Source organism: Cetorhinus maximus, chromosome 7, assembly GCF_964194155.1.
Source record: "Cetorhinus maximus chromosome 7, sCetMax3.hap1.1, whole genome shotgun sequence".
In the NCBI taxonomy this organism is placed as follows: domain Eukaryota; kingdom Metazoa; phylum Chordata; class Chondrichthyes; order Lamniformes; family Cetorhinidae; genus Cetorhinus; species Cetorhinus maximus.
In genome coordinates, this window is record NC_135885.1 from 143,558,250 (window position 1) to 143,581,786 (window position 23,537).

General features: G+C 41.1%; 1 protein-coding gene and 1 long non-coding RNA gene across 3 annotated transcripts in view; both read right to left on the bottom strand.

Moving 5' to 3' along the window:
* The window catches only part of LOC144683038 (uncharacterized), a 52,392-nt gene extending 50,922 nt beyond the window's left edge, over positions 1-1,470 (bottom strand). Inside the window, exon 1 of the long non-coding RNA XR_013577161.1 lies at positions 1,353-1,470. This is a non-coding gene — a long non-coding RNA (uncharacterized LOC144683038). The remainder of the gene's footprint in view (positions 1-1,352) is intronic.
* Positions 1,471-7,819: 6,349 nt separating this feature from the next.
* On the bottom strand, positions 7,820-23,447 carry zic5 (Zic family zinc finger 5). Of its 2 annotated transcripts, none has more exons than XM_078546040.1 (2): positions 13,615-14,669; positions 7,820-9,772 (listed from the first exon to the last, which is right to left on the bottom strand). In XM_078546040.1, exons 1-2 carry the CDS (start codon positions 14,627-14,629, stop codon positions 9,339-9,341), a joined length of 1,449 nt encoding a protein of 482 aa, XP_078402166.1. In that variant the 5' UTR covers positions 14,630-14,669; the 3' UTR covers positions 7,820-9,338. The 2 variants fall into 2 exon arrangements, 1 of the variants encoding a protein (XP_078402166.1); XR_013577162.1 differs by lacking the exon at positions 13,615-14,669 and adding an exon at positions 23,300-23,447 and having other exon boundaries at positions 9,635-9,772.
* Positions 23,448-23,537: the final 90 nt, after the last annotated feature.

Genomic DNA, 23,537 nt, shown 5'->3' on the forward strand with positions numbered 1-23,537 from the left:
TGGGAAGCCTGGGCAAGTTTCCTCTCCCCAGTGCAAAGTCTTAAAGTCAATGCTGGCCGCCCCTGCAAGACCCCCGACTGACATCAACCAACTCAGGCCGGATTGGGATGGTCCTGGGTTGTTATGTATAGTTTCACCACCTTCGGGTAAACTCACTGAACCACAGAGAATTTACCGAGCCCCGGACCCGGGTGCAATTTTAAATCCACTGGCGGAACAGAAGACTCGAGTACAATGGTGATTTTTCTACAGTGACTGGAATCCCCACGCTGTTACACCCTAGCTCACCACCCCTTTACTCCATTGGGCGGGTTGGCTTAAAATTGCCCCCGTTTCACGCGTATTTTTGGTACAATCTAAAACTCTACCACACAAACTCTCAAGCTGCTCCTCTCCTCTATCCCACCTTTGCATCTCTCCCCATTCGGCAGAGGATCGACATAATCTGTCTCCCCTCCCTTCCCCCTCACCCCCCCTCCCGCACAAACCCTCTCATGCACTTTCCCTCCACACCACCTCTCACTCTGGCACCTTGCACAGCCACAGCCCTCGTGCGTTTATCACCTCCCGTCTCTCTCTCGCACTTCTCCCCTCTCCATCTCCCTGGGTTTAGTACAGAGTAATGGGGTGCAGTGAAGTAGACATACTTACTGTATTGCACACATAAAGCCACACACGAACATGCTTTGCTGCAGAATGAGTCACAGGCAATAAGGAACTTCTAAATGAAGACAAATATTGTCGCTTTCAGTTTGTTTTGTCCTGACTCGATGCTACATTAAGACGTAAGATAACACTTTTGCTGTTTCGCTCAAATAATACCACGAGTCAAGGGAAAACAAAACTGCTTGTGGTACCCAGCAAACCCCGCTGGGCAATCTCCCGACGTCTGTTGCAAAAAAAAAAATGAAGCTCTTCAGTGCTAATTACAAATAAATTATGATGTGCTCACTAAGTAATTGATTTAATGAAGTTCCTATGAAACTATTAAAAACGGGTAAAGGTCAGGAAAGAGACGCCCCAGAGCGCACATTGTCGAATGTTTAACTCCAACAATCTCTTCGAAAAGACATCGGGGCTAATAGGTGAAGTCACAGCTGCCCGAGTCTGACTTCTGAGAGGAGAATCAACCGCTCCCCAAACTTACCGCAATTCAACCGGTCCTAATTCAACAGGACACCGGCCCCTTTCTCCTCGCATTGAAAACTCCTTCAAGAAGAGCAACATAATGCGCCAGACACTGAACTTTCAACAATTCCACCATCTGGGACAAAACCCCTGCTCCCGCACTTAGCACACTACCAGCCTCCCTCATCTGCTTCGGGAAAAGACCTGGAGATGCATGTACTTACAATCTGCCAGATTCCTCACATTCTGCAACTTCTGAGAGACAAATCCTGACCCTTCAAGTTAAAACTTGGCTCCTAAGCACGACTTTATCTGTTCCCCAGAACAACACGATGCCAGGTTCCCCCCCCCCCGCCCCCCACCCTCTCTCTCTCTCTCTCCACCTATTCAAGAAATGTAAGCAACGCGACCAGGTAGGGTGCTTGGAACATTTTGGCACAATGCCTAGACTATGAATGTGTGTCCATTAGCAAGAAGTATTTCCTCCCTGAAAAGATCACACTTGAATCAGCAAGAAGAATAGAGCCGAAGACCATGTTTGAGACGACAGCAACAACAAAAAAAAATCTTCCAAACCCTACTGTAAACCAAACGCGGGGTCTTAGACTGATCCAAAGTTAGGCTGAAAGTTTTTGGCGAAAGTTTCCTCAGTTAATGACAATGTGGATCCTCTTCAAGTGACAAAAAGGCTGACTAACCACTTTGCCGTTTCCTCTAAAGGAGTTTCAGAAAACCTCTTGTTTAAAATGATCTGATGTGCGAAGTCTGAATCAGAAAGCGGGTCCCTCCGAATTGCACTGAGCCTTTATTGATAGCCCAGTTTAAGGGGCATTCGACCTGCCTGTCTCTCTCCATACGAGCCTTTCCTTCTGGGCAAACATCAAGAAGACTGGTCCCCAGACTCCAGCCAGCCCCCCTGTGTGTGTGTGTAACGAGGATAGTTTGAATCTGTAGACAAGAATCACCTTTTCTCTAGACCCCATATTACTTAATTCAGCGCAACTTAACTTCACTTTCTTCTCAATCCCTGTTTACACAATCTGTTGTGGGGTTTTTTTTTTGTTAAACTACAGCACTGATAACATTTGACAGAAACTCTCCCGAAGAGAAATCCACGCACAAATCCTACATGTTACTAAATATGTTTAGGGAGAAGTGAAGGAATAATTCAGGGTGCTGTGACAGTTTCGCCCGCCATCTTTCCAACGGACTGCATCATTATTCCGTCTCAATCACCTTTACAAGTGAACGAAGAGAGGCTGTGCTGCGCTGGTGCCTTTGTTACTTGGCACGGAATGCAGAATGATTTAGTACCCTTGTTAAACCCAGCCCAGTTACAGCACCACGTGGACCTTTCACCTTTAATAAGCAGTCCTTATATTCTAGGGCTTAGCATTGCCCCTATTTTCCACCGAGCCTCCCCTTCACTCTTCTCACAGGTAATATTTTAGAAGACGTGCTAAAAGAATATTGGACTTTTCCCACACGCCAAAAACAAAAACTCGCTCCAGCAAAATATTTATTTCACTCAAATCCCCACCCTTTCAATATGAATGTTTGTGTAAATTAGCCCAAATGGTCTAGGCTGCAAATTCCTATGGCTGTGGAGCTGCAACGTTTGAGTTAATTTCCTGAATTGGGAATGAGTTGCTGTTTTCGGTTTCTATCATTGAGGCCTGGGACTTTCGAAAGGCGGGCTCAGTTTCTGACTGGGGATTATTTCCTTTACAAGACTTTTAAAGACGGGGTCAGATTTTACCTACAAATCATCCAAATTAAAGGCAGTCGCTGAAGCACTCTTCACTCTTAATATTAAAGCGGATAAGAAGGCGTTCTGTGACCATTTTTTTCTGTAATTTTTCCGGCCAGTGGCGGATATATTTCTCTGTAGGTTCGGCTATTGTTGCATTAGACTGTTATTTGTGGTGAGGGCAATTAGCAGGAAGTTTCCAGGCATTATCAGGGAGGCAGTTCTCTGTAACCAGTGCAAGGAGGCTGCTTTTAGGTTTTTGAATAACCTCTATTCTTTGTAGCTTTTAAACATAGTTTGTCGTTTGCAATAGTCTGAAATGTGCAATATGGTTAAAGGAACATGGTGCAGTAAAATAATTGGGCCGATTGGCCTGAAGTATATCTATTTATCAGACATTGGAGAGAAATGATTAACCAGGTCTCTAGTCTTCTGGTAAATATGTAATTAATGTCTTTGGTAGGAAGTTTAAACAATGTTTTAATCACATGGATTCTCAGAATGAACTGAAAGTTGCTCTTAGAGCATGTTCTGTGTTCAAGGTAGTCACTCTACACAGCCAGTAAACGAAGCCAAAAGTTCCAGTTAGATGCTCCAGTGACACATTTGGTTTAACTGCGGCTATATCGATCTTTCAACATGTAATTCAATATTTTAGGAAGGGAGGGGGGAGGTTCCTGGGTTCGCTGAATCCCTTGCAGGGCCTGGAAACAAGCTTGTTTCCATCTCCAGTACTACAGGAAGTGTACTTTTACTGAACTAAATGTGTGTTGCAAAAAGCTGGTTGGACTAACGATGTCGTTTGACAAGTGTGGTGAGGAAAATAGACAAAGCTGAGATCGAGCTGAATCGTAAGCAGCCTTAATTAACACCAGCTTAAATAGTCGGACAGGGCAGTGCAGAAAAAAGTCAAAGAAAGACTTTCAGGCTGACTGCCCCTTGACAAGCTCTTTTTCCCCTAATGTCATTCAATATTTAATGCACTCTGCTTGTAACGCTGCTACTGGTGCTCGGTTCTCAGCGAGTACATTACTTTTCACGACGCTCAAACTAAAAGACAGGGCCCTCTGAGTAGAGAGTACAAAATGTGCTAAACGTAACGACGTATATTTGCAAACTATAGTCAGAGACAATCTACCTTCAGAAACTATCTGGTTAACGATAACTTCGATCCCCTCCAAAAAATTAGAACTAAATGTGTCGAGTTTAGGGATTCCTTTTGATAATTTCTGTTTCTAAAAAGAAAAGCCCAGCTGTGGGCTGCTCCTCGTTGTAAATCAAAACTTACATTTACATTAAAGTGAAATAAACAAGAAAATATGGGAAAATATTAACATTGGATTGTACATAAAGTATGCTTTTAGAGTACAATTACCTTTGTTAACCCGCATCTGATTATTTTGTAACAAGTTTAGTCTCAGATGAAATACAAATATTTCAAAATAAATCATTACTTGGACGAGGACAAGATGCAAAGAACAACTTTCCAAGTGCACTTTCCTCTTCTCACTACTTGACTCTGAAATCGCCTGTTTATCTTTGTGCATCTGTTATGAATAAATTTGGATAAAACAGGATGTGGTTTGGAGAAAGAGGGAAGAAAAAGCGTCAGCCAGCTAGGGTGCTCTTGTTTTATAATCTTGCGGCGAGGCGGTGTGTGAGCCGGGGGAGCATGTGGCCAGTATATCTGTCATTCTGGTGTCCAAAGCGGTGCTTTATAAGTACATACATGGTGTGGAGCTGAAATCGAGATTTCTAACAGCACACACAAACAGACAACGCACATATATAAAACCTTCGCTGTCGGCCATCCCCCCACCCCCACCACCCCAACACACACACACACACCAACACCTCAGATTCAACAGAGTGGCGTCTGAGAGTCTGACTTGCAAAGTTACTGCTTTCCAGTCTGTATGTTAAGGTAGTTCATGTAAGTAATTCCAGTGGGCTTTCTAGTAAAGGAGAACAAATCGCTGACAAAAGGAGCGCTTTTCAATTCAGCTGTGTCGTCAGGACGACGGGAAAGTATTCCTCAGATAATAAGTTCCACTTCAAAGGATTTTCCATTCATCGGTGACTGCTTCGCTCTTTTATTTAGTCCCCGGGTTTTTCACTCAGAGGAATCATCTGTTTGGTTATTTTCCATCCTGTTTATTTTTCACCATTCACAGAGTACTTGTATTAGATAAACAAAGAGCGATAACATATTGCACACAATAAGCCCCCTCCCAAAAAAAGAGGGGGGTGGGGGGGGGGAAGGATCCGAGTAAACACTTCAAGACCCATCCAAAAAAAAAGTAAAGTCGCTGATATTTGGAAAGGAGGGATGAGGGAGGAGAGTTAAGGTAAAGGAGAGGTGGGGCGGCGGGGGGTGGGTGGGGGTGTGTGTGGAAGAGTCGCTCAAGAGGGGGGGAGAAACAAAATATGAACGATTCTGATGCAGTGAAAATTGACTGAACTAACATGGCATGAAACTAAAGGTCAATGCAACTGTATCTTAATAGACTGTCGCGAATCGAGGTAGACTGCTTTGAATGCAGCCTGCTTTGGGCTTACTCATTACCATAGCAATCTTAACGCGCCATGTTGATATACCGTAAAGGCAGTAGTTTGAATTTCAAAGCGGTTTGCCTTTGAACTTTCGCCTGCCTGATTAGACTCTTGCGCTTTTTTTTTAAATGCTTTTTTTTTGTCCTTGTCTTGGGTTGCGCTTCCTCGACACTCTTGTTCCCTTTTGGCTTCTCCAAACTGATCAGCGACTGATCTCCCTCCTGGGGGAGGGAGAAAGCTTGTGCCTTATCTCTTAAAACGTGAGCCCACTTTTTTTTTTGTTTGCAACTTCTGCATCTGATTCTTTCCACGTGTAAACTTGCAAAGGGGCACATGATGCTCACCAAACACATACACACACACTATAGACTGGAGAGACAGTAATCCCTGTTATTTAGACCACATATCTGCTGTTTACAACCCTATTTCTGGTCCAATCTCCCAACACCCTGTTTGGAAAAAAAAACCCGTTGAATAGATTGAGCGAAATTATTTGCTGTGTTATTCGCCGATTATTTATTAGAAATCCTTGTAACTCTGGCAAAGAGAGTTGATCAATGTTTTAGCATGTTTACATCAATATGTTGGTTAATGGTTTGTGTGTGGGGGAGGAGGAGGTGGTGGTGGGTGGACACAGGGCCCCTTTAGACTACTTGTAGCTGAGAGTTAGAGGCGCGATAACTTGAACAAATGGCAAGTTTCACTCATGAAGTAGCCCTACATAAAAAGTCTTTTCCCTGTAGCGCAAGGTGTATAGTGTTACCGTGTTGGGGGAGGGGGGTTGGGGGGAGAGGATCGACACTATCTCCGCTTAAATCATGCGCTGCTTAGACCTAATAAGTGAGCTTTATTGTAAATAAATTCAAATGTGGAGATGGGGTTTGCCAATTGCCATAGAAATCCTAACACAGCATGAAGAGTGTCCAAGCGCCAAGTCTTCCGCTCTGGAGTAAATTGCTTTGAAGTGGCGCAGGACAGGCACTGGTCACATTTTAACTCTATAGGAAGCGTTAGTGAATACTAGGAAAGCGAGATTGTGGGGTTTAATGCAGCAAGTACGGAGGGGAAGCGTGTTTTTTTACATTCTTTACAACGATCTGCTTATTGTTGGATATCTTTTATCTTTTATATCTGCCATGAATGATTCATGTCTGGATGCCTTTGTACAACCCTTCCTTTCACCAGAAACTTCATTAGAGAGCTATAAGTTTCCCCATTGATTGGCGCCTTCATTTACATGAGTCTTCTTCTGCTTCATATGCTTTTAATTGTGAATCTCGCAGAAACAACCTATTTCATTTATGAGGCATATCACTCATTCTTCGGATTGCTTTCTTGGATTCCGGGCCTGTTCTTTTCCCCACATTCTCATCTGCTCTTTGACACTTTGGCCAAAAGGAACGTAGTTCCTGTTGCTTCATTCTATCAGCAATGTATCAGAAGAATATACATTAAACTGGAAAAGCCACGCCCAGGCGGACGGCTGTATGTCTTGAGTTCGTAAAGCCTTCTATAGATCTCAACCTTTAGGTGCACAGTGTGAGATATCTATCTGCCTTAAAAAGGCGACCCTGAGTGATGTTCCGTGTTGAAACCATTTTAACTGATGGGTCAAGTTGTTTTACAATCCCAATTAGAGAGAGAATGCGCCACCAACATCAATCGTCAATAATCACACAACTATCCATATGGATTCTCGGGCCACCTTTGGCAGTTGTGAGGCAGGCATGGGATTTTGGAAAAGTTGATAAGTAAAGGCGGGATTTGGGGAAATATACAAACAGAAATTGACGTTCCGCATTTTCTCTTGCCCTGAAACTGTTTCCGGATTTTTTTTTATCTGCTGGAGATTTGTGTGGTGTTTGCTTGTAATCCATCAAGTGTAATGCTAGAACATTACTGCCAATATGTCATAAGTAGCCACAATTAAATATCTTCGTGCACAAGTGATTGGATTTGTGAAAGAGGATTGAGCAGAGCGATATAGAACCAGTATATTTTGCAGCTTGCTGCTTACCTGGGACAATGTGTGGCAAATGTGGCTTTCCTTTGACGTCATGCTGAAATGCTAATTACAGACAATATTGGGAACTGTTTCATCTCCTGTCTGCCAACTATAGCCAGGTTGCACCTTCAATGTTTACTGTAGTCCTTCTATACATCCTATTTGCGATAGACAGGTAAATATTTGTATAGGGATTAATGTTGTCTTGCAGCATCGGATATGAAAATAAAAGTTACACCAAGAGCCCTAAACCATTTAGCTTCAGATCATTCGCCAATGACTCGATTCCCCATCATGGAGGTGAGGATTTCCATTTCCGCAACACAAGGACTTACTGTTAGGATTTGCACATTTAATACACAATACGGTTATTAACGCTGAGGAAAAACAATATTTGTTTATTCACAATTTGAAAATACATTGTCACACGGTTAAACCTCCTTCACTGAAACACAATGTACACGTGGACCATTCATTGCTTCAAAGGAACTGTTATCTTTCCGTTGCATTTTGTGTGTGTATGTGTGGGGGTGGGTGGGGGGAAGGGGGGAGAAGGGGGGTGGAGTAGATTCCAATCAAAGGTTCTGGACGGTGCTTGTTAATGTAAAATGACTGCAACATGCATGGTAATAATAACATATGCACCAACACTGTAGTTACAACGATTAACTGCAGCACCAGGAAGAAATAAACAATCACGTATCTTTATCTTCACATTTCACATTTCATTCAAGTAAGCAGAAAATAAATGTTCTGACAGTCCACAAATTCATAAACACCACGATACTGCACCAAACGTAATAATATCATTCTTTGGTGTATCTGTACTATTGCAGAAAGATATTACACATCAGCAAATAAATTATAGTTTACAAATTAAAGAGCATTTACGGACGAAAATCTTAAAGTAGCTAACGATTATATCAACGACTCGCAGCCCACAACAATTATGTACAAACCCTACAGGGACAGGCCTGTCATTTTTTGCGTCTTCTGGCCTCTAAGGACATATTAGTGCTCTTTAGTTTGTTTGTATGAAGGCCTGAATAATTAGGAGTAAAATATGAATATTTTTGTCAATACCATGATGAATAGAAGATCACACAAAAGCTCGGTTCTACAGAATCCCAGTCAAGGTCGATATATTGTCGGTACTGATTTCACAGGGTCAAATAGAGTCCTTGCGCGTTTCAGCATTACTGATATATGACTCACTTAGAAAAGTCCTAATTCAACTCTTTTTGGTACAGTGTAGATTTTGGGGCGGATTGACGTGAACTCTTGCTGGTGTCTCATTGCAGAACCCCGTAGCACTGGGTCATTTCAGCTGAACACAGAAATATGGCGATCTTTCCCCCTCAGAGCCGGCGTCATATTGTGTCTATCATCATGTCACACAAAGTGTGGGATATCCCTTCGCTCAGACTGTCGATTTGTAACACCACAACACTGCCCTAAAAGCCATTCCCAGCTCTCGATGGGGTATGGGCTGTGGTGTTATGCTGTCTGCTAGTTGAAAAGGCGGAGATGTTTTCTGGTCGAGAGAAATGTACTATTGCTAGGCCGAAGTAGGTCAGATGATATGTTTTATGTCTTTGAGTCACGTTTGATTTCGTACCATCAATATTCACAAGTCTTAAAACAAATCAAATTGTGACTTTCTTTAGCTTCCGCGATCCCACTATAATATTGGCTGACACAGAGAACGAGAGCATAGACCAGAAAACTGGATGGGGTCAGGTCCACAGCCCTTAAATCGTTTCCCTACGAGGTTTGGAGCAAGTTGGTTTAAGGTGGCCACATGACACCATAGCTGGTTCTATCTGATGGCCGCCATTGCCACAAACCTTCTCTTGACACTTCTCAAGATGCCCACATGCGCTCTTCTTCAACACTCCTCTGTCAGAGCATAGTCCTGGGATCAGGGTCCCTGTAAGCCTCCTCATCCTCGGTGTCGGACGAGGTGCCATTGCTTGAAGGTGTGTGGAGGCTATTGGCGGCCCCGCTCCCCTGGCATACGTACCATTCATTGAGGTTGGTGACTTGCGAAGAGACGCTGGCAGTGCGGCCCCTGACTGGCTCTGAGGCCGGGGACACCATCCCCAAGGATGTGTTTGAGAGCTCGTAACCAGAACTGAGGGGAGGTGGGGGAGATTTGCAATGCACCTTCATGTGTTTGCGAAGCGAACTGGGATGAGTGTAAGACTTGTCGCAGCCTCTCACTTTACAGTTGTACGGCTTGTCGCTGGTGTGGACATGGGAATGTTTCTTCCTGTCACTGCTGTTGGCAAATTTTCTATCACAACCATCGAACTCGCATTTAAAAGGCTTCTCTCCTGAAAATAATAAAGAAAACACTGTAAGGGAACAAAATCGAGTGGTTTTATACAGTGAGGGTTTTCAAACATGATTGTGTAGATTGTTCAGAATTCAAGCTTTTATTGGAATTATTTTAGCCTTGGTTACAAAAGTAAATTCTTGCATTAGGACAGCGGCTACCTCGTTGGCTGTAGTGCGCTTTGAACTGGTCTGAGGTCATGAAAGGCGCTATATGAATGGAAGTTTTCTTGTTTTAAATATACATGCACATAAAATGAATGCTTTAAGACGGTGACCAGCTGGCTGGGGTTTGAACCATCCGACGTATCACAGCTGAAGGACAGATGCAACTCTCAGTTTTAAAAGCGAACTATTTCTAATTTACTCTCTAGTTTGGCGTGAACGCGTCTCGGGGAGAAATGTTCCTCTTTCCTAAAATTGTCTAAATACGTTGCGAAAACTAAAGTCACGTTTAAAAACGTATTTTAGCCAAATTCCACATTCCTCCCCTGCAGCGCTGAGAAACTTTAAACTCCAACTGACGTGCTGAACATTTAACTTGGAAAGTGAAATTAGCGCTGGCGTTATTGGCAAACTTCGTTGGCTGGAAGTTTTAAGAACTTTTTCCTCAACTTCTTCCACTGACATATTTTAATATTTACATTTCTCTATCGCACTAGTCCACGTTGAACTTCCAAGGCTCTTCGGAAAGGTAATTATGAAGAGAGTGTTGGTGTTTGATATTTGTATGGTCAGAATTTGTTCGGTTTAAAATCTGTAACAAGTCGAATTAAAAACCGTTCAGCGGCCGTGAGCCTGTTTTTTCCCCCCACCCCCCTCATGGTGTTTCACTGTTTATTCTGTAATTCGGTAGCTAGTGATCTGATATTTAGGCAAATTTATTCCGATCTACAATATTAAGGGTCAGGCATGTTCCTTTAATATTTCCCAATCACCATCATAAATATAGGCCAACTTCCCAATAAAGCAGCCGACAAGAAATCTCGCTTGCATGTTTATTCTTAGATTAGGTTTTAAATGGAAATCAGATTGATATCCCACTCTTTATTGTTAATTTCCAACCTGTGCTTGAAGTTAAATTGAATGAAGACAATAACACCAGGATTGGTGGCCATCTTTGTAAGAGCACACATTTTGCATCATTAGAAATGTCCTTCCTAATATGATTGAGGCTTACTTGCATTGAATATCCTCGCAGCTGACATGCACTTGGCGGAATCTTTAAAACAAAATGATGTCCCTGTTTTGGACGCATTTCGTGCTAATATTCTTGCACAGGGGTTGAGATGGAGCTGGACTTAATGCAGTGGCTACAGGCGCTTTCCAGTTTTTCGCCAGCCCGGTTCTATTTATACACTGTAAATATTTATATTTAGCTCTGTGAACTGCGGCAGCTCGATGCAGTGTCTGGGTCCCAGGGGCTGATCATAAACCAGCACTTCGAAAGCGTCTGGTGTTTGCCCTGGCAGTTAGTTCGGAGTTTCTGACCCTCGAGCTGCAATGTTAGGAGAAAGACATTGACAACCTTTGATTGCCGGGTTGCATTTTGCGTGAGCTCGGGTCCAGAAAGCACTTGACTGATAAAAACAGATTCGCCCTCGAACATAATCTCGTTTCATGACTTTGCGAGTAAACAGAATCCATTTAAACCTGACAGCACACCCCTGTCATTATGAACCTAGGAAGTCTACTGCTCATAGTTCCTTGTGGTCCCAGACATTGCCCTATTTTAGATGCAATGTTTAGGCCACTTTTTTTTTGTATGAATCAATACTGAGCGGAATGTAAATTTCCTCTTGTGAGGACTTGGCTGTCAGAGCATCAACGCCTTAGTTTGGGCAACACACAGATGTAGCAAACACGACATAAACTCTCAGCAAATCCCAGGCTAACCACAACTTTTGTGTTTGAGTTTCCAATCATGTCAATTCTGTGCCCTGACACCAAAAGGCAGACAACACAGATCCATTTGAACATTTTTTTAAAAGCAAGGAATTATGGTAACTGACTTTACAAACACACTTGGCTCACATCACCATATTGTGTGTGTTTATGCCTGGGGGTTACATTTACATACATCTGTATTTTAGCTTTCCAAACATCTAAAATATACAGTGGCGAAACTGGCCTCACCAGGCGCGGTTGTGTTTTTGCGACGGACCAGATACTGCACTTATCCTGTGCACAGAATTTTAGCAACATCGGTTCCATTTGCTGGGACGGACATTAAGTTGATGGGCAGCTTTACCTTGAAGCTTCATTGAAGTGAAGAAAGCAATTCTGCTTCCCCGTGTGACGCTAATTACCATTGTTGTGTTATTTTTAATCCATGACCCATTTAAAAATATTATAATGCGAGCAGTTAATGTTCCCTCCTCGAACTCCTGCTTCTTTTTAGGTCGAAGTGGACACTATTCAAAGGTTAGCAAATGACCATTTTATAACTCTAGGTCGGAACCATTAACAAGGCCTGAAAACACGGAAGGGACTACACCAGTGAGTTCTACTGTGCTTATTTGTGATTCCTGCTTTAGAATACAGCGCTGGAAAGATATAAGACTACAGACTGAATAAAATTGAAGTTTTAAAACGGTTCATTACTTTCCACACTCGTCCCGAGAAGCAACCCGATGGACAGGACCCGGGCAGCCGAATCTATCCCTCCGATTGGGCCCTTACCAGCATAGCTGCAATGCAAGTTCCCCCCGCCCCCACTAGCTCCCCGATGTTTTTTTTAAACTTGTGCAACATATTCTTTAGATAAAATCTGTAATCAGAGCAGTCATGGGCCATTTGCTTTAACATTTAAACAACAAATTAAGAAGGCATTAAACGAATAAGTGTAACACTATCTGTTTATACCCTGTGACAGCACACTATAAATCAGTGGAAACAATTAAGCAAAGCATACGTCAATAAACATTCTCCAAGGGATCATATCTGTCTGCAACAATAAATTCTGACTAGGTTGCCTTATTTCGCAAGGAAGTTAAAAAAAAAACGATACACGAGAATCCGTAGTAAACTTTGTTGAAGTTAGATAAGGTACAGCCTCGGGATGGGGGGCGGGCGGTTTTAGGCGCGGTGATTGTTCCTGACGCATATTTACTACCGATGGGTCACAAAAATCTTCATTATTCCAATTATTAAGCCGAACAATTGCATGCTGTCTATGAGTGTATCAATATAGCTTCTCTCCAAGACTCTCTTAAATAGCACATTTCAGCAACAAAACCAACAATTCGTCCAGTCGGTTTTACAAGTTCTCGTCCCTCTCTGTTCCTAAGCCTTCCACAAGACCTTTCTATCCTAATTTCAAATCCTGGCCTCTCACTTCACCCTGATAATTCTTAATTTAAAATGAAACTTGGGATTGAGAGATCGGGCTTTAATTGGAGCCCCCTCGCTTTCTAAAACCGGATAGCACCTCCAATAAAAGCGCCGGTCCCTTCATTTTAAATTAGTGACATGTCCTCTCGTAATTCTCGGGCGGGGAACAAAGGGAGGCCCTTGTTTTAAAACCCGTTTGCAAACGTCCCCGGCCTGTTCTCCGACATCCGAAATCTCTCGGATCTTTCAAATGAAACCGCATTGCTTTAATTCCACATTCTAGAATTTGTGGACCAATTATAGGCGAGTGTATCCGTTTACGGGCGTGTTTATGACATGATGAAAATGATAGTGCTTAGATTCGCATTTCAAGGTGGGGTGGGTGGGGGTGGGGGTGGGGGGGAAGAAAGTATTAACTTTTCTTTTTAACTGAACAAGAGCTATGCCCGAGATATAGCGAGGTGCACTTGGTGAGGGAACAAAGCGAAAGCTGCTTAGAAACACCAACCTGTGTGAGTCCTTTTATGTATCTTCAAGTTTTCTGAGCGAGCGAATACCTTCCCACAGGCCGGGAAAGGACATGGGAAAGGTTTCTCGCCCGTGTGAACTCTTATGTGATTTACCAGTTTGTATTTGGCTTTGAATGGCTTCCCTTCTCTGGGGCAGTCCTCCCAGTAACAAATGTGAACACTCTGCTCGGGTCCTCCGACATGCTCCACCGTGACATGGTTCACCAACTCGTGCATGGTGCTGAAAGTTTTCGAACAAGTCTTCTTTGAAGTCTCCTCCTGGTCAATCCACTTGCAGATTAACTCTTGCTTGATGGGCTGTCTCATGTACCTAAAGAATGCACCGGCGCCGTGATGAGCCGCTGCCAGGTTAACGTTTAAGTTCATGGGGTTGTAAGTGTGCAGGGAAGAGGCCGGGTAGGGTTCCGCTCTGTGATTAAAATGCTCTGGCCTGTAGAGCTCCCCTGGCAAGCCCAGGCGCATCTGTCCGTTCAAAGTGTGGTGGGGTCCCGGTGCAGACTGCTCGTGCAGCCCCGGGAAGACGTCCGGATGCCCGTAGCTACCTGTTGTGGACAGGAACATGCCGTGGTGGTGATGATGGTGGTGGTGATGGGAGGAAGAAGATGGGTGCTGTTCGGTCAGTCCGTGCATGGCAGACGCGGGGAGATCTCTCCTGAGGATGTAGTCCCTGCCGCTCGCGTAGCCAGAGTGCGGGTGACCCGCTGGGTAGCTGCCCGAGTTCTGTGCGGAGCCGAAAATCGCCGCTGTCTGCGTCTCAGGATGTCCAGCCATGTGTTGAGATGGACTGAGTTTGAGAGCACTGGACTGAGCCATGTGCTCGGGCCCAAAAGGGGTGAGAGTCACACTGGGATCGCTGCTCATCTCCCCAGGGTGGATATGTGTATGGCTCACCAGCCCCGGGAAGCCTGACATATTCTGATGGGGATGGTATTTGTTCGCTGCCAAATCCGCTAATCTCAATGCTGGATTCCGCTTGCTTAACGCGGCTTCCATAACTACACAAGCCTGTCCATCCACACTAGTTGGTGGTACAGTTTTTTTTTTCTCTCTCTTCAAAGCACCCCCCCTACCCCACCCCCACCCACCCGCCCGCCCGCCCGCGCCCCCCCCAAAAAAAAAGCTTGAAAATATATTATTGAGTGCAGTTAACGCACTTTTTGAGCACTTTTAACCCTGCCTTTCTCACTCTGTCCTCAAGCGATTGGCAGAACATAGAGCGATTAGACGACACAGTGGGGAAATATAGTTCAGAGATGGCAAGGCCGGGATTGGCGACTTTGGGCTGATTGGCAGATGCGCCGTTCAGGCAATTCGCCCGTTTGCAGCGGAGCGGCGCAGCGGGATCCTCCCACCTCCTGCCCGCACTTCCCGCAATGTTGCTCTTGCTCAAGTTTTGACTCCGAAACTTCAAGAAATTAGACACTTGTTTTTTTTTAACTGCTTTCCCCCCCCCACCCCCACCCTCACCCCCCCCCCCCCCCCCCCCCCGCCCCCTCCCCACATATTGGCATGAAAACTCGATAACTGGTCATTAAAGAATCGCAATGGGCTTCCCCACCATCCCCCACCGTCACCCCACCTTCCAAGAATGGAAGTATTTTCTGTAGGAATGTTAGCTGTGAATATTTAAATTCGCTTTATCAGTGAGAAAGTATTGGTGACAAATCACTTCTTCAAAATGTGGTTTACTGATAGATTTGGTTTTTTTTAAAAATTGGTTCAAAAATAAGTTATAAACCGATAATGTAAAGATAACGAAGTTGCGTTATATATTGGTATTTTACAGCATTCTTTCCATTTTCAATCTTACGATAATAAAACTTATGCTGTAAATATAGATGAAGCTCAATATGACCACAATTACGAATAACTAATTTACAGTTCGCGTAGGTTAAATTGTTTTTCTGCGGGATCTAATTGAAACTTGATATGCATGTAAAAGATGATCGCCTTTACAAATAAAACTAAGGGTTTGCGAATACTAATGCAAAGTGTTTCAGCAAGCCGTTATGAATAAAGTATGTAAATTCATGGAAGAATAATACATGCAAGGTTTCTCAAATTCGATTTGGTGTTTCATAATCAATATTTTAAACCTATATTCATGTATCAAATTACACAAATAAACGCATGGAAAATATTTAAACCGACCGGTAGAAAGAAGATCCACCCAAATGTCACAAGTGTTTTGCAGTTGTGAACGAAAGTGGTTTGGTAGGAAGTGTATCAGTGTGACAGGGCAGGGTCTCCTCTCTTCATCTTGCTTAAAATATGAAGGAAAGAATAAGATGAAAGATGTGAACACCAGATATCACATGGACTATGCTATATAGTTATATTGTTATTGGTTTATATGCATGTATGCCAATGTTTTAATCTGGCTTAACCTAACTAAATCACATTCTCCCCCGCATCATAAAATGCTCTGCCTAATAATGTTTCTGCTGCTGTCGATACTTTTCATTGTAACTCCTTATCAGGGGTTCAAGTACAGGTTGTGTCACTTTTTCTGATTTATATTTTAAATTTATTTTAATAATCTACAATAAAATATAAGCAAATATAGATGGTGAATGGTTGGTATAAGTATATATAAATGGTGAAAGGGAGGTATAAGTATATATAGATGGTGAAAGGTTGGTATAAGTGTATATAGATGGTGAAAGGTTGGTATAAGTATATATAGATGGTGAATGATTGGTATAAGTATATATAAATGGTGAAAGGTTGGTATAAGTATATATAGATGGTGAAAGGTTGGTATAAGTATATATAGATGGTGAAAGGTTGGTATAAGTATATATAACTGGTGAAAGGTTGGTATAAGTATATATAGATGGTGAATGGTTGGTATGTATATATAGATGGTGAAAGGTTGGTATAAGTATATATAGATGGTGAAAAGTTGGTATAAGTATATATAGATGGTGAAAGGTTGGTATAAGTATATATAGATGGTGAATGGCTGGTGTAAATATATATAGATGGTGAAAGGTTGGTATAAGTATATATAGATGGTGAAAGGTTGGTATAAGTATATATAAGTGGTGAAAGGTTGGTATAAGTATATATAGATGGTGAATGGTTGGTATAAGTATATATAGATGGTGAATGGTTGGTATAAGTATATATAGATGGTGAATAGTTGATATAAGTATATACAGATGGTGAAAGGTTGGTATAAGTATATACAGATTGGGAATAGGTGGGTGCAGAAATTGTCAGTGAAATTTAACACGATCAGGTCGTTTGACCGAAGTAGGATTTACTATTCATCCCAGGTGAAATAATGTAACGTAGTTTACTTTATAATGAAAGATTAATCGTTCTGAAATGTCGCAACACAAACTTAATTACAGAAAATATGTTTATTTGACGAAAGTCGGAGTTTGTTGAAATAGGGCTATGTTAAAATGCAGTGTCTCGGTATAGAGAAAATAATAGGAATAATTATAACATAAGTAGAGATTCTTGGCTTTCAAAGACAAAAATTAACGTGAACTTGTAGACTTCAGTACCATGAGTGAGATTAATATTAATTATAACATAAATAAATGTAAATATATATAACATCATTATGTTCTGTTTAATGCACCTTTCTATTTGTAATACTTATTACATATGAACCGACCTGAAAAATTCTTATGCAGTTACTTGATTTAGGATTGCGAAAAATAAGATGATTAGAAATAGACTAACACAAAAAATTTTTAAAAACTGGTACGTGACAAAGTCATGTCATTAAATTTAGTTACATTTATCTATTTATGAATACGTATTTATTTCCCATAGATTCAACACGTGTAGATATTTCATACCACCACCAACCCCTCAAATCTTTCTTAATGTTTCTATAAAATCGAGAGGCTTTTAAAAAATGAATAAAAAAGAACATGATGTCGGGAGGAATTGGACACGAGTTATTGCCCTAGAGCCTTATCACAAACAACGCTGATACTCTATGTAGTCTTCTTGAACCCCAATATTTATAGAGTTTTCTGACTAGCTGCTTTATTAACAACTGATATAACGTTTGAAACATTCTTTATCTTCTTGTGATTCTGTTATAGACATCCAGCTAGCCAATATTATCAGATAGTTAATATTTATAAAGCTTAGCATCATCATTGTGAAGTTTTATTGTTAATAATTCGGCTGCTACCTGTTTGTCCGTACACGCTGTATAGAAGACGCATTATAAGTTCTGCGTGGATATGCTGTGCGTGCGTGTGTATGTCCTTTGATTTCACAGTATTTTATGCTACTTGGAGGTTTTTGTTTTGCCAACGTCTTGTTAATTTTCTGCCTGTGTTATATTTTTCCATAAGTTTCCATGCTTACTGTACCATTACCATGCCTGTCCAGGCGCATGTCCTTTAAACATCAACTATTTGTATCGCCCCAAACCTCCACCAAGGCATGTGCCAAAAAAAATGCAAATTTGCACTACTGATGATAGCAAATAATTTACACAATTCTCAGGTTTTGGTACATGGACTTTAGCAAACAATGGAACAAATGACGAGGGAACTACGAGCAGGCGCCTCTGAAATTTTGTCGTGAAGCAGTTTGATCTCTTCCCATAAACCAGCCAAGCAGAAAAGATTGCCACACCTTTAGCACATAAAAACTACGGCATCGTTTCTAACACAACGATTCATTTTATGGGAATGTAGCAGAAGCGTATTGTTTATTATTGTGCGTTGTCCAATCTTCATAAATGAAGAATACTGATTGACACGCTTTCAAAAATGTTTAAAATAAATAGTATTTGCAAACTGGATGTTTCATATTGTTCCTTAAGCTTCACACTAAATCAAGTTACGAGACCCATTATTGTGACATTTTAACAAAAACACTGTGTGTCGTGAAGGGTATAAGAATGTTACATATGAGGAGTCCTTCTCACTACAATATGAAATTCAAAACCAACAAAAAATTTGCAATTTCATCAGTTGCCTTTCAAGTGGTCACCTTCTCAAGGAGCACAACAGCTTCCTAGCAAGTTCCCCTGCTACAAGTGCTTGCCACTTGCAATGAAATAAACACCACTGTCCAGTTCTCTTTTGCAGTTAAAAAAAAAAGTTTGCCCCCGCATTGTTGATAACAAAATAAAATGAAGATTTATGATTTGAGCAGCCAGGTAAGTTGATTGTATTGTAAAGGGGTTTTTGATGTTACACGCGTTCCCTTGTCGCTGTCCTTGATCAACGCAGCATGATACGTATCTGTCATCGATTAATATGTCTTAATATATACTTCTGTGATCGATTTATTTATTCTCACTTTTTTTAAGATTGTTACAAAATGTTGCGTAGAAATAAAATCCCGACTATTTGCAAATCCCGACCTGCTCAAATTGATTTTAATAGATTTTCAACAAAGTACATTTCAACAGATTCTAACCAACACCCTGAAGAAAGTTCTCTTCCTTTGGCGGAACCCTGCAGATACTTGTAAATTAGGATTATGTTCGCAATGCAATCAGTATGGAACGCAATTCAGAAATAACAAATATCTGGCCCCAATTTCCTTCTTGTGAACTGCAATAGCCCAGTGTTGCGTCTGTCCGTTTAGTGTAAAGCACCAAGCTAAATACTCATTAAACACTGTGCATGCGTTATAATTATAATGAATTGGTTTCCTGTTTCTGTTTTTCCAGGCTTGGTTATTTTTAAGGAAATTGCTTCCGATTTCCCGGGGTTTTATTATCTCTTATTACACTTTCAAAGCATAATTGTATTTCCAGATCAAAATTCTAATTTTAGCTTTTCATCCTATCTGGTGGGATACCAATAGTTGCTCAAAATGTGTCAAATTATCAAACAGGTTAGTGTCACTGTCAAAAAGGAACACAATAATGCGAATTTTAGGAGCACGCGTAATATCGTGAACGGATGTAGTGGGACTATAAAGTTATTAATGTGGCTTGGGTAAATTAAATGATGTGAAACATGGGGTTCAAATTAAGGAAACAGAAGTCTGTGTTATATCGCCTGAACAATCTGAAAGTGGAACAGTGTTAAGGCGTCAAGAAGCCAGGTATCGGAGACAATGTTCAAAAGGGAACAGGGAGCGTTTGGAAATGAAGTGTTGAATGGTACAGACAACGCCAAAGAATGCAACATGATCCATGAATATGAAAAAGTCCATAGGAACACGCAAATATCCTACCCACTGAACAAGGTAGGCATGATGACTCGCTGATATCTATTTCAGTAAAGAACTATAATGTTGCTCTTTGTGGTTAGTACGGAAATGGTTGCAAGTAGGTGAAACGCAATGGACTACAGCCTTCTGAAAGTTTGGTGCCATGTGTTTAGTATTTGTCTCTCTTCCCATTCCTGTACTTACCGGTGGTAAACCACAACGACTTGCCTAACAAAGCCAACGTTGTCTGTCAATGGCCACATCATACAAGCCATGTCCTCATAGCAATCCGCCGCTCCATTACCTCGTGCCTTGTAAGGCTGGATTCACATAAAATCCCCATACGCTTGATTGCACGTCCTTAATTATTGAACAGATACATGTTTCTTTTCAATGGATGGGGTAATTAATAGACTATCAGTAAACTGAATTCAACACTTCCTGGCGGTTTACCACTGTTTGTTTATAATGTGTTTCTACTTATTCAAGTCAATATGAAAGAGGGCGAATAGAGGTATTGTGTTCGTGTCTTTTTTGATAGTCACACAACCAAACAGATCAGATTATGCTGATACATAATAAGCAAACTTGGGAATTTCACATTTTCTGTCGGCGTTTGCAATGTATATAATTTAAAGCAATGTTGTTCTTGATTCTACACTCTGGGTTCTTGATACACATCATCCAGATAAAGAAAAAAAACAATTGCATGCTTAATGTACTATTCATCAGATGCTGGTTTTGTTCCGTTCTGCTTATGTGTTTATGTGTTAGTTATTCCTTTAGCTGTATATGAACTGCATCATTGGTGAAAATTATACAGTGTTAGAATTCATGTTGCATATTAAAGGATTAAAATTCTCCAAACATTATAAAATCAATTGCAAATACTTGGCAGGAAATGTGTATAAGATCATAAGACCATTTACCTTCGAATAAGATATTTCCATCCATGTAATTTTATCTTTAAAAATTCTTACCAGTAACACTGCTGGAAAACGTTTCATGATATATAGGTGGTTGCAAAACATTGACAAATTGAAACATTGAACCTTTCTCATTTATATTTGGTAAATGTTGTACTGCCATTGTTGCCATTTTTGTCCACCATTTATTTATAAAAAAGCACCATACATTGTTAATTTGCCCTTAGTGTCATAAGGTATACTAAGGTCAATGTTACAGATGATTAACTGTCTTTTACAAACCCATTATTTAATTGGTTAATTTCTGACACTCGTCATCCCCACCACATTTTTTCCCCATCTCTTCCTTGTTTGTCAACTTCCTCCCTCTGCTTTCTCCTTTATTCGTAAATAATGAACGATTGAGAACAACTATTTTAAGACTTGCAGTTGTAAGAGAAAAAATACTACCCCGGCTTGCGGCGTGCCACTCTTACCTTAACACAGTGGTCATATTTCTCATGCGAACTGAATGGCAATACTGATAAGCAAGAAAGCGCAGAACACCCACAGACTACAACCGAAATAAATTACACTAGTAATGTGTTTAAAAACGCGACAGACTTTACAGGGGTTAACTGCAGATATAATTTATGGAATAACCATCATAGGTCGCCAACTCGTAAACTGATAACACATGTCACTTCCATTTGTCCTTTTTCTAACATGCCATCGTAAAAATGTTTTTGGAAGCGCTTTGCCAAAGGGCCAGCAGGCGTTCATACCCACTCATTGGTAATGCAACGTTATAATGTACATGTGTATATCAACGGATGGGTGCGGTTTGACAGTTAGCAACAGGCCGTAAGTCTTCACTCTGTGTAGTATCAAAAATAGTCTTTAATGCAAAACACAGGGGGTGGGTCGGTTCTGTCCATTTCTTAAATGCATAAAATTCACACCGACACCTCTCATCCTTTGGTTGACTTTAGCTAAACATAAGCTTAGTTTAGGTTCGGATTCTCTGGCTTCCACGATTTCGAGGCTTTAATATTAACATGTGGGACAGTATTTCACAAACAAGTGTGTGAATTCATTCAGCTGTGTTCTTAGAACCCTCCCACAGACTAACAGAAACGTACACACTGTAATTCTATCCTCTTTGAAGTATGGGATAAATTAACAACACGGCGTTTGTTCAAGGTTGTCTGTGTCGTTCCATCTCAGTCTGCAAAAGATACGCTCTCTCTTTGTGCCGAATGAACACAATAATTAATATTTTGCATGTAATATTTTGCGACTTTTGTGCCATGAAACCTAGATTATCAGATCAGAATGTACGAAATGCTCAATAAATTCATCTGTGTCGAGCTGATGACAGAGTTACATAGTACTCAGCAAGAAATGGTCTGAGGTACCATGTTCTGTAAATTCTGATTGCACTGAATGATGATTTATTATTGATTTGGTTTAAAGGCAGGATATATGCTGCATCATGAGCCTTCGGTTGTAGTCAAAGTAAGCAAAAACCAGAGGTAATTTGTATCGTAAATAGTCATTTGATTAACTCAATTGGATTCGAGATTTGATTGATACAGGTAACAACGGATGGGAACTTCTGTTGCGAAACATGAGCATGTGAGTTTTACCAGGAGTCCTTAAAGCTAATGTAATCTGAACAAAACACAACTATAAGCAAATAATATAAGTATCTCAGTCGGATTAAATGGCACTGGATTCATTCTATATTGATGCAATAGCTATGGCGAATAGATGTATACAGTACTCAAAATACAGTCATCTTTATTGAACGATAGTGCACTAACAAAGGGCATTCCAATTGTATAGTTCATGGGAAATTTTCATATATACCTTTTGTTGCCTTCATGCGCTTTGTGAAGACTAGGAATCATTGTTTTTAAAATAAACCCGATAACGATGCTGTGGTAGATAATATACAATTAATTGCCTAACTCACTTTCCGTTAAAAATAGTAACAAAAAGCATGGCCAGTAATCCGGCAGTTTAACCGATTTCTAGACATTGTTTGTTCAGAGCAGCGTATTAATGGCAATGGTGATTTTCTTTCTTTTCCCCACCCCGTGGCCTGCAGACTTGCTTCCTACTGAAATGCTCGCGAAAATATATATTCAAGGAGGGACATTTTTTGCTGCGCTCAAGCGATTTTTAAAACTAACAAGATTGCGAGCAAACTACCGAGTGGAAAGCGTTAAAGTATCCACAGTTAGCACAGAGATATTGTCTAGTGGTTGGGCTCTAAAAGTTCTATCTAAATAACAAACCCTTCCCCCCCCCCAATACACAAAAAAATCTTTCACATAAACTTGTCAGAAACATGGCGTTGATTTCTCCATCGTGCTTTGACTAACTTTATTCAAAAATAGATTAAAATATGTGACTAAATTAATATAGATGAAGGAGGATATTGTAGAAGTGTCATTGTTGGCAGTTATTAAAACAAGCCTGCAGGCTAACAAAAGAAACGCTGTTGCTATAAAGAGAACGGATTCTGGATTTGGATAACTACATAAAGACATTCTTCCCAGTCTTAGAGCACCATCTCTCATATAGTAAGTTCATTACTTACCCCTTCCCAAACCTGTTGAAGCACCATTAAATGAATAGATTACCAGCCGCTGGCCTTTTCTCACTGTCCAGCTCCAGCTCCTCTCTGTATTTCTGGTGCAATGGTACTGAAATGCAATTGAATTTTTGTTTTTCTCCCTCTCTCTCTCTCTCTCTCTCCCAACCCCGGTGACCAAAGACAGAGGGGTTTTTTTTTGAAGGGGGGGAGGTGGGGGGTGGGGGTTGGGGAGGTAGGGGGG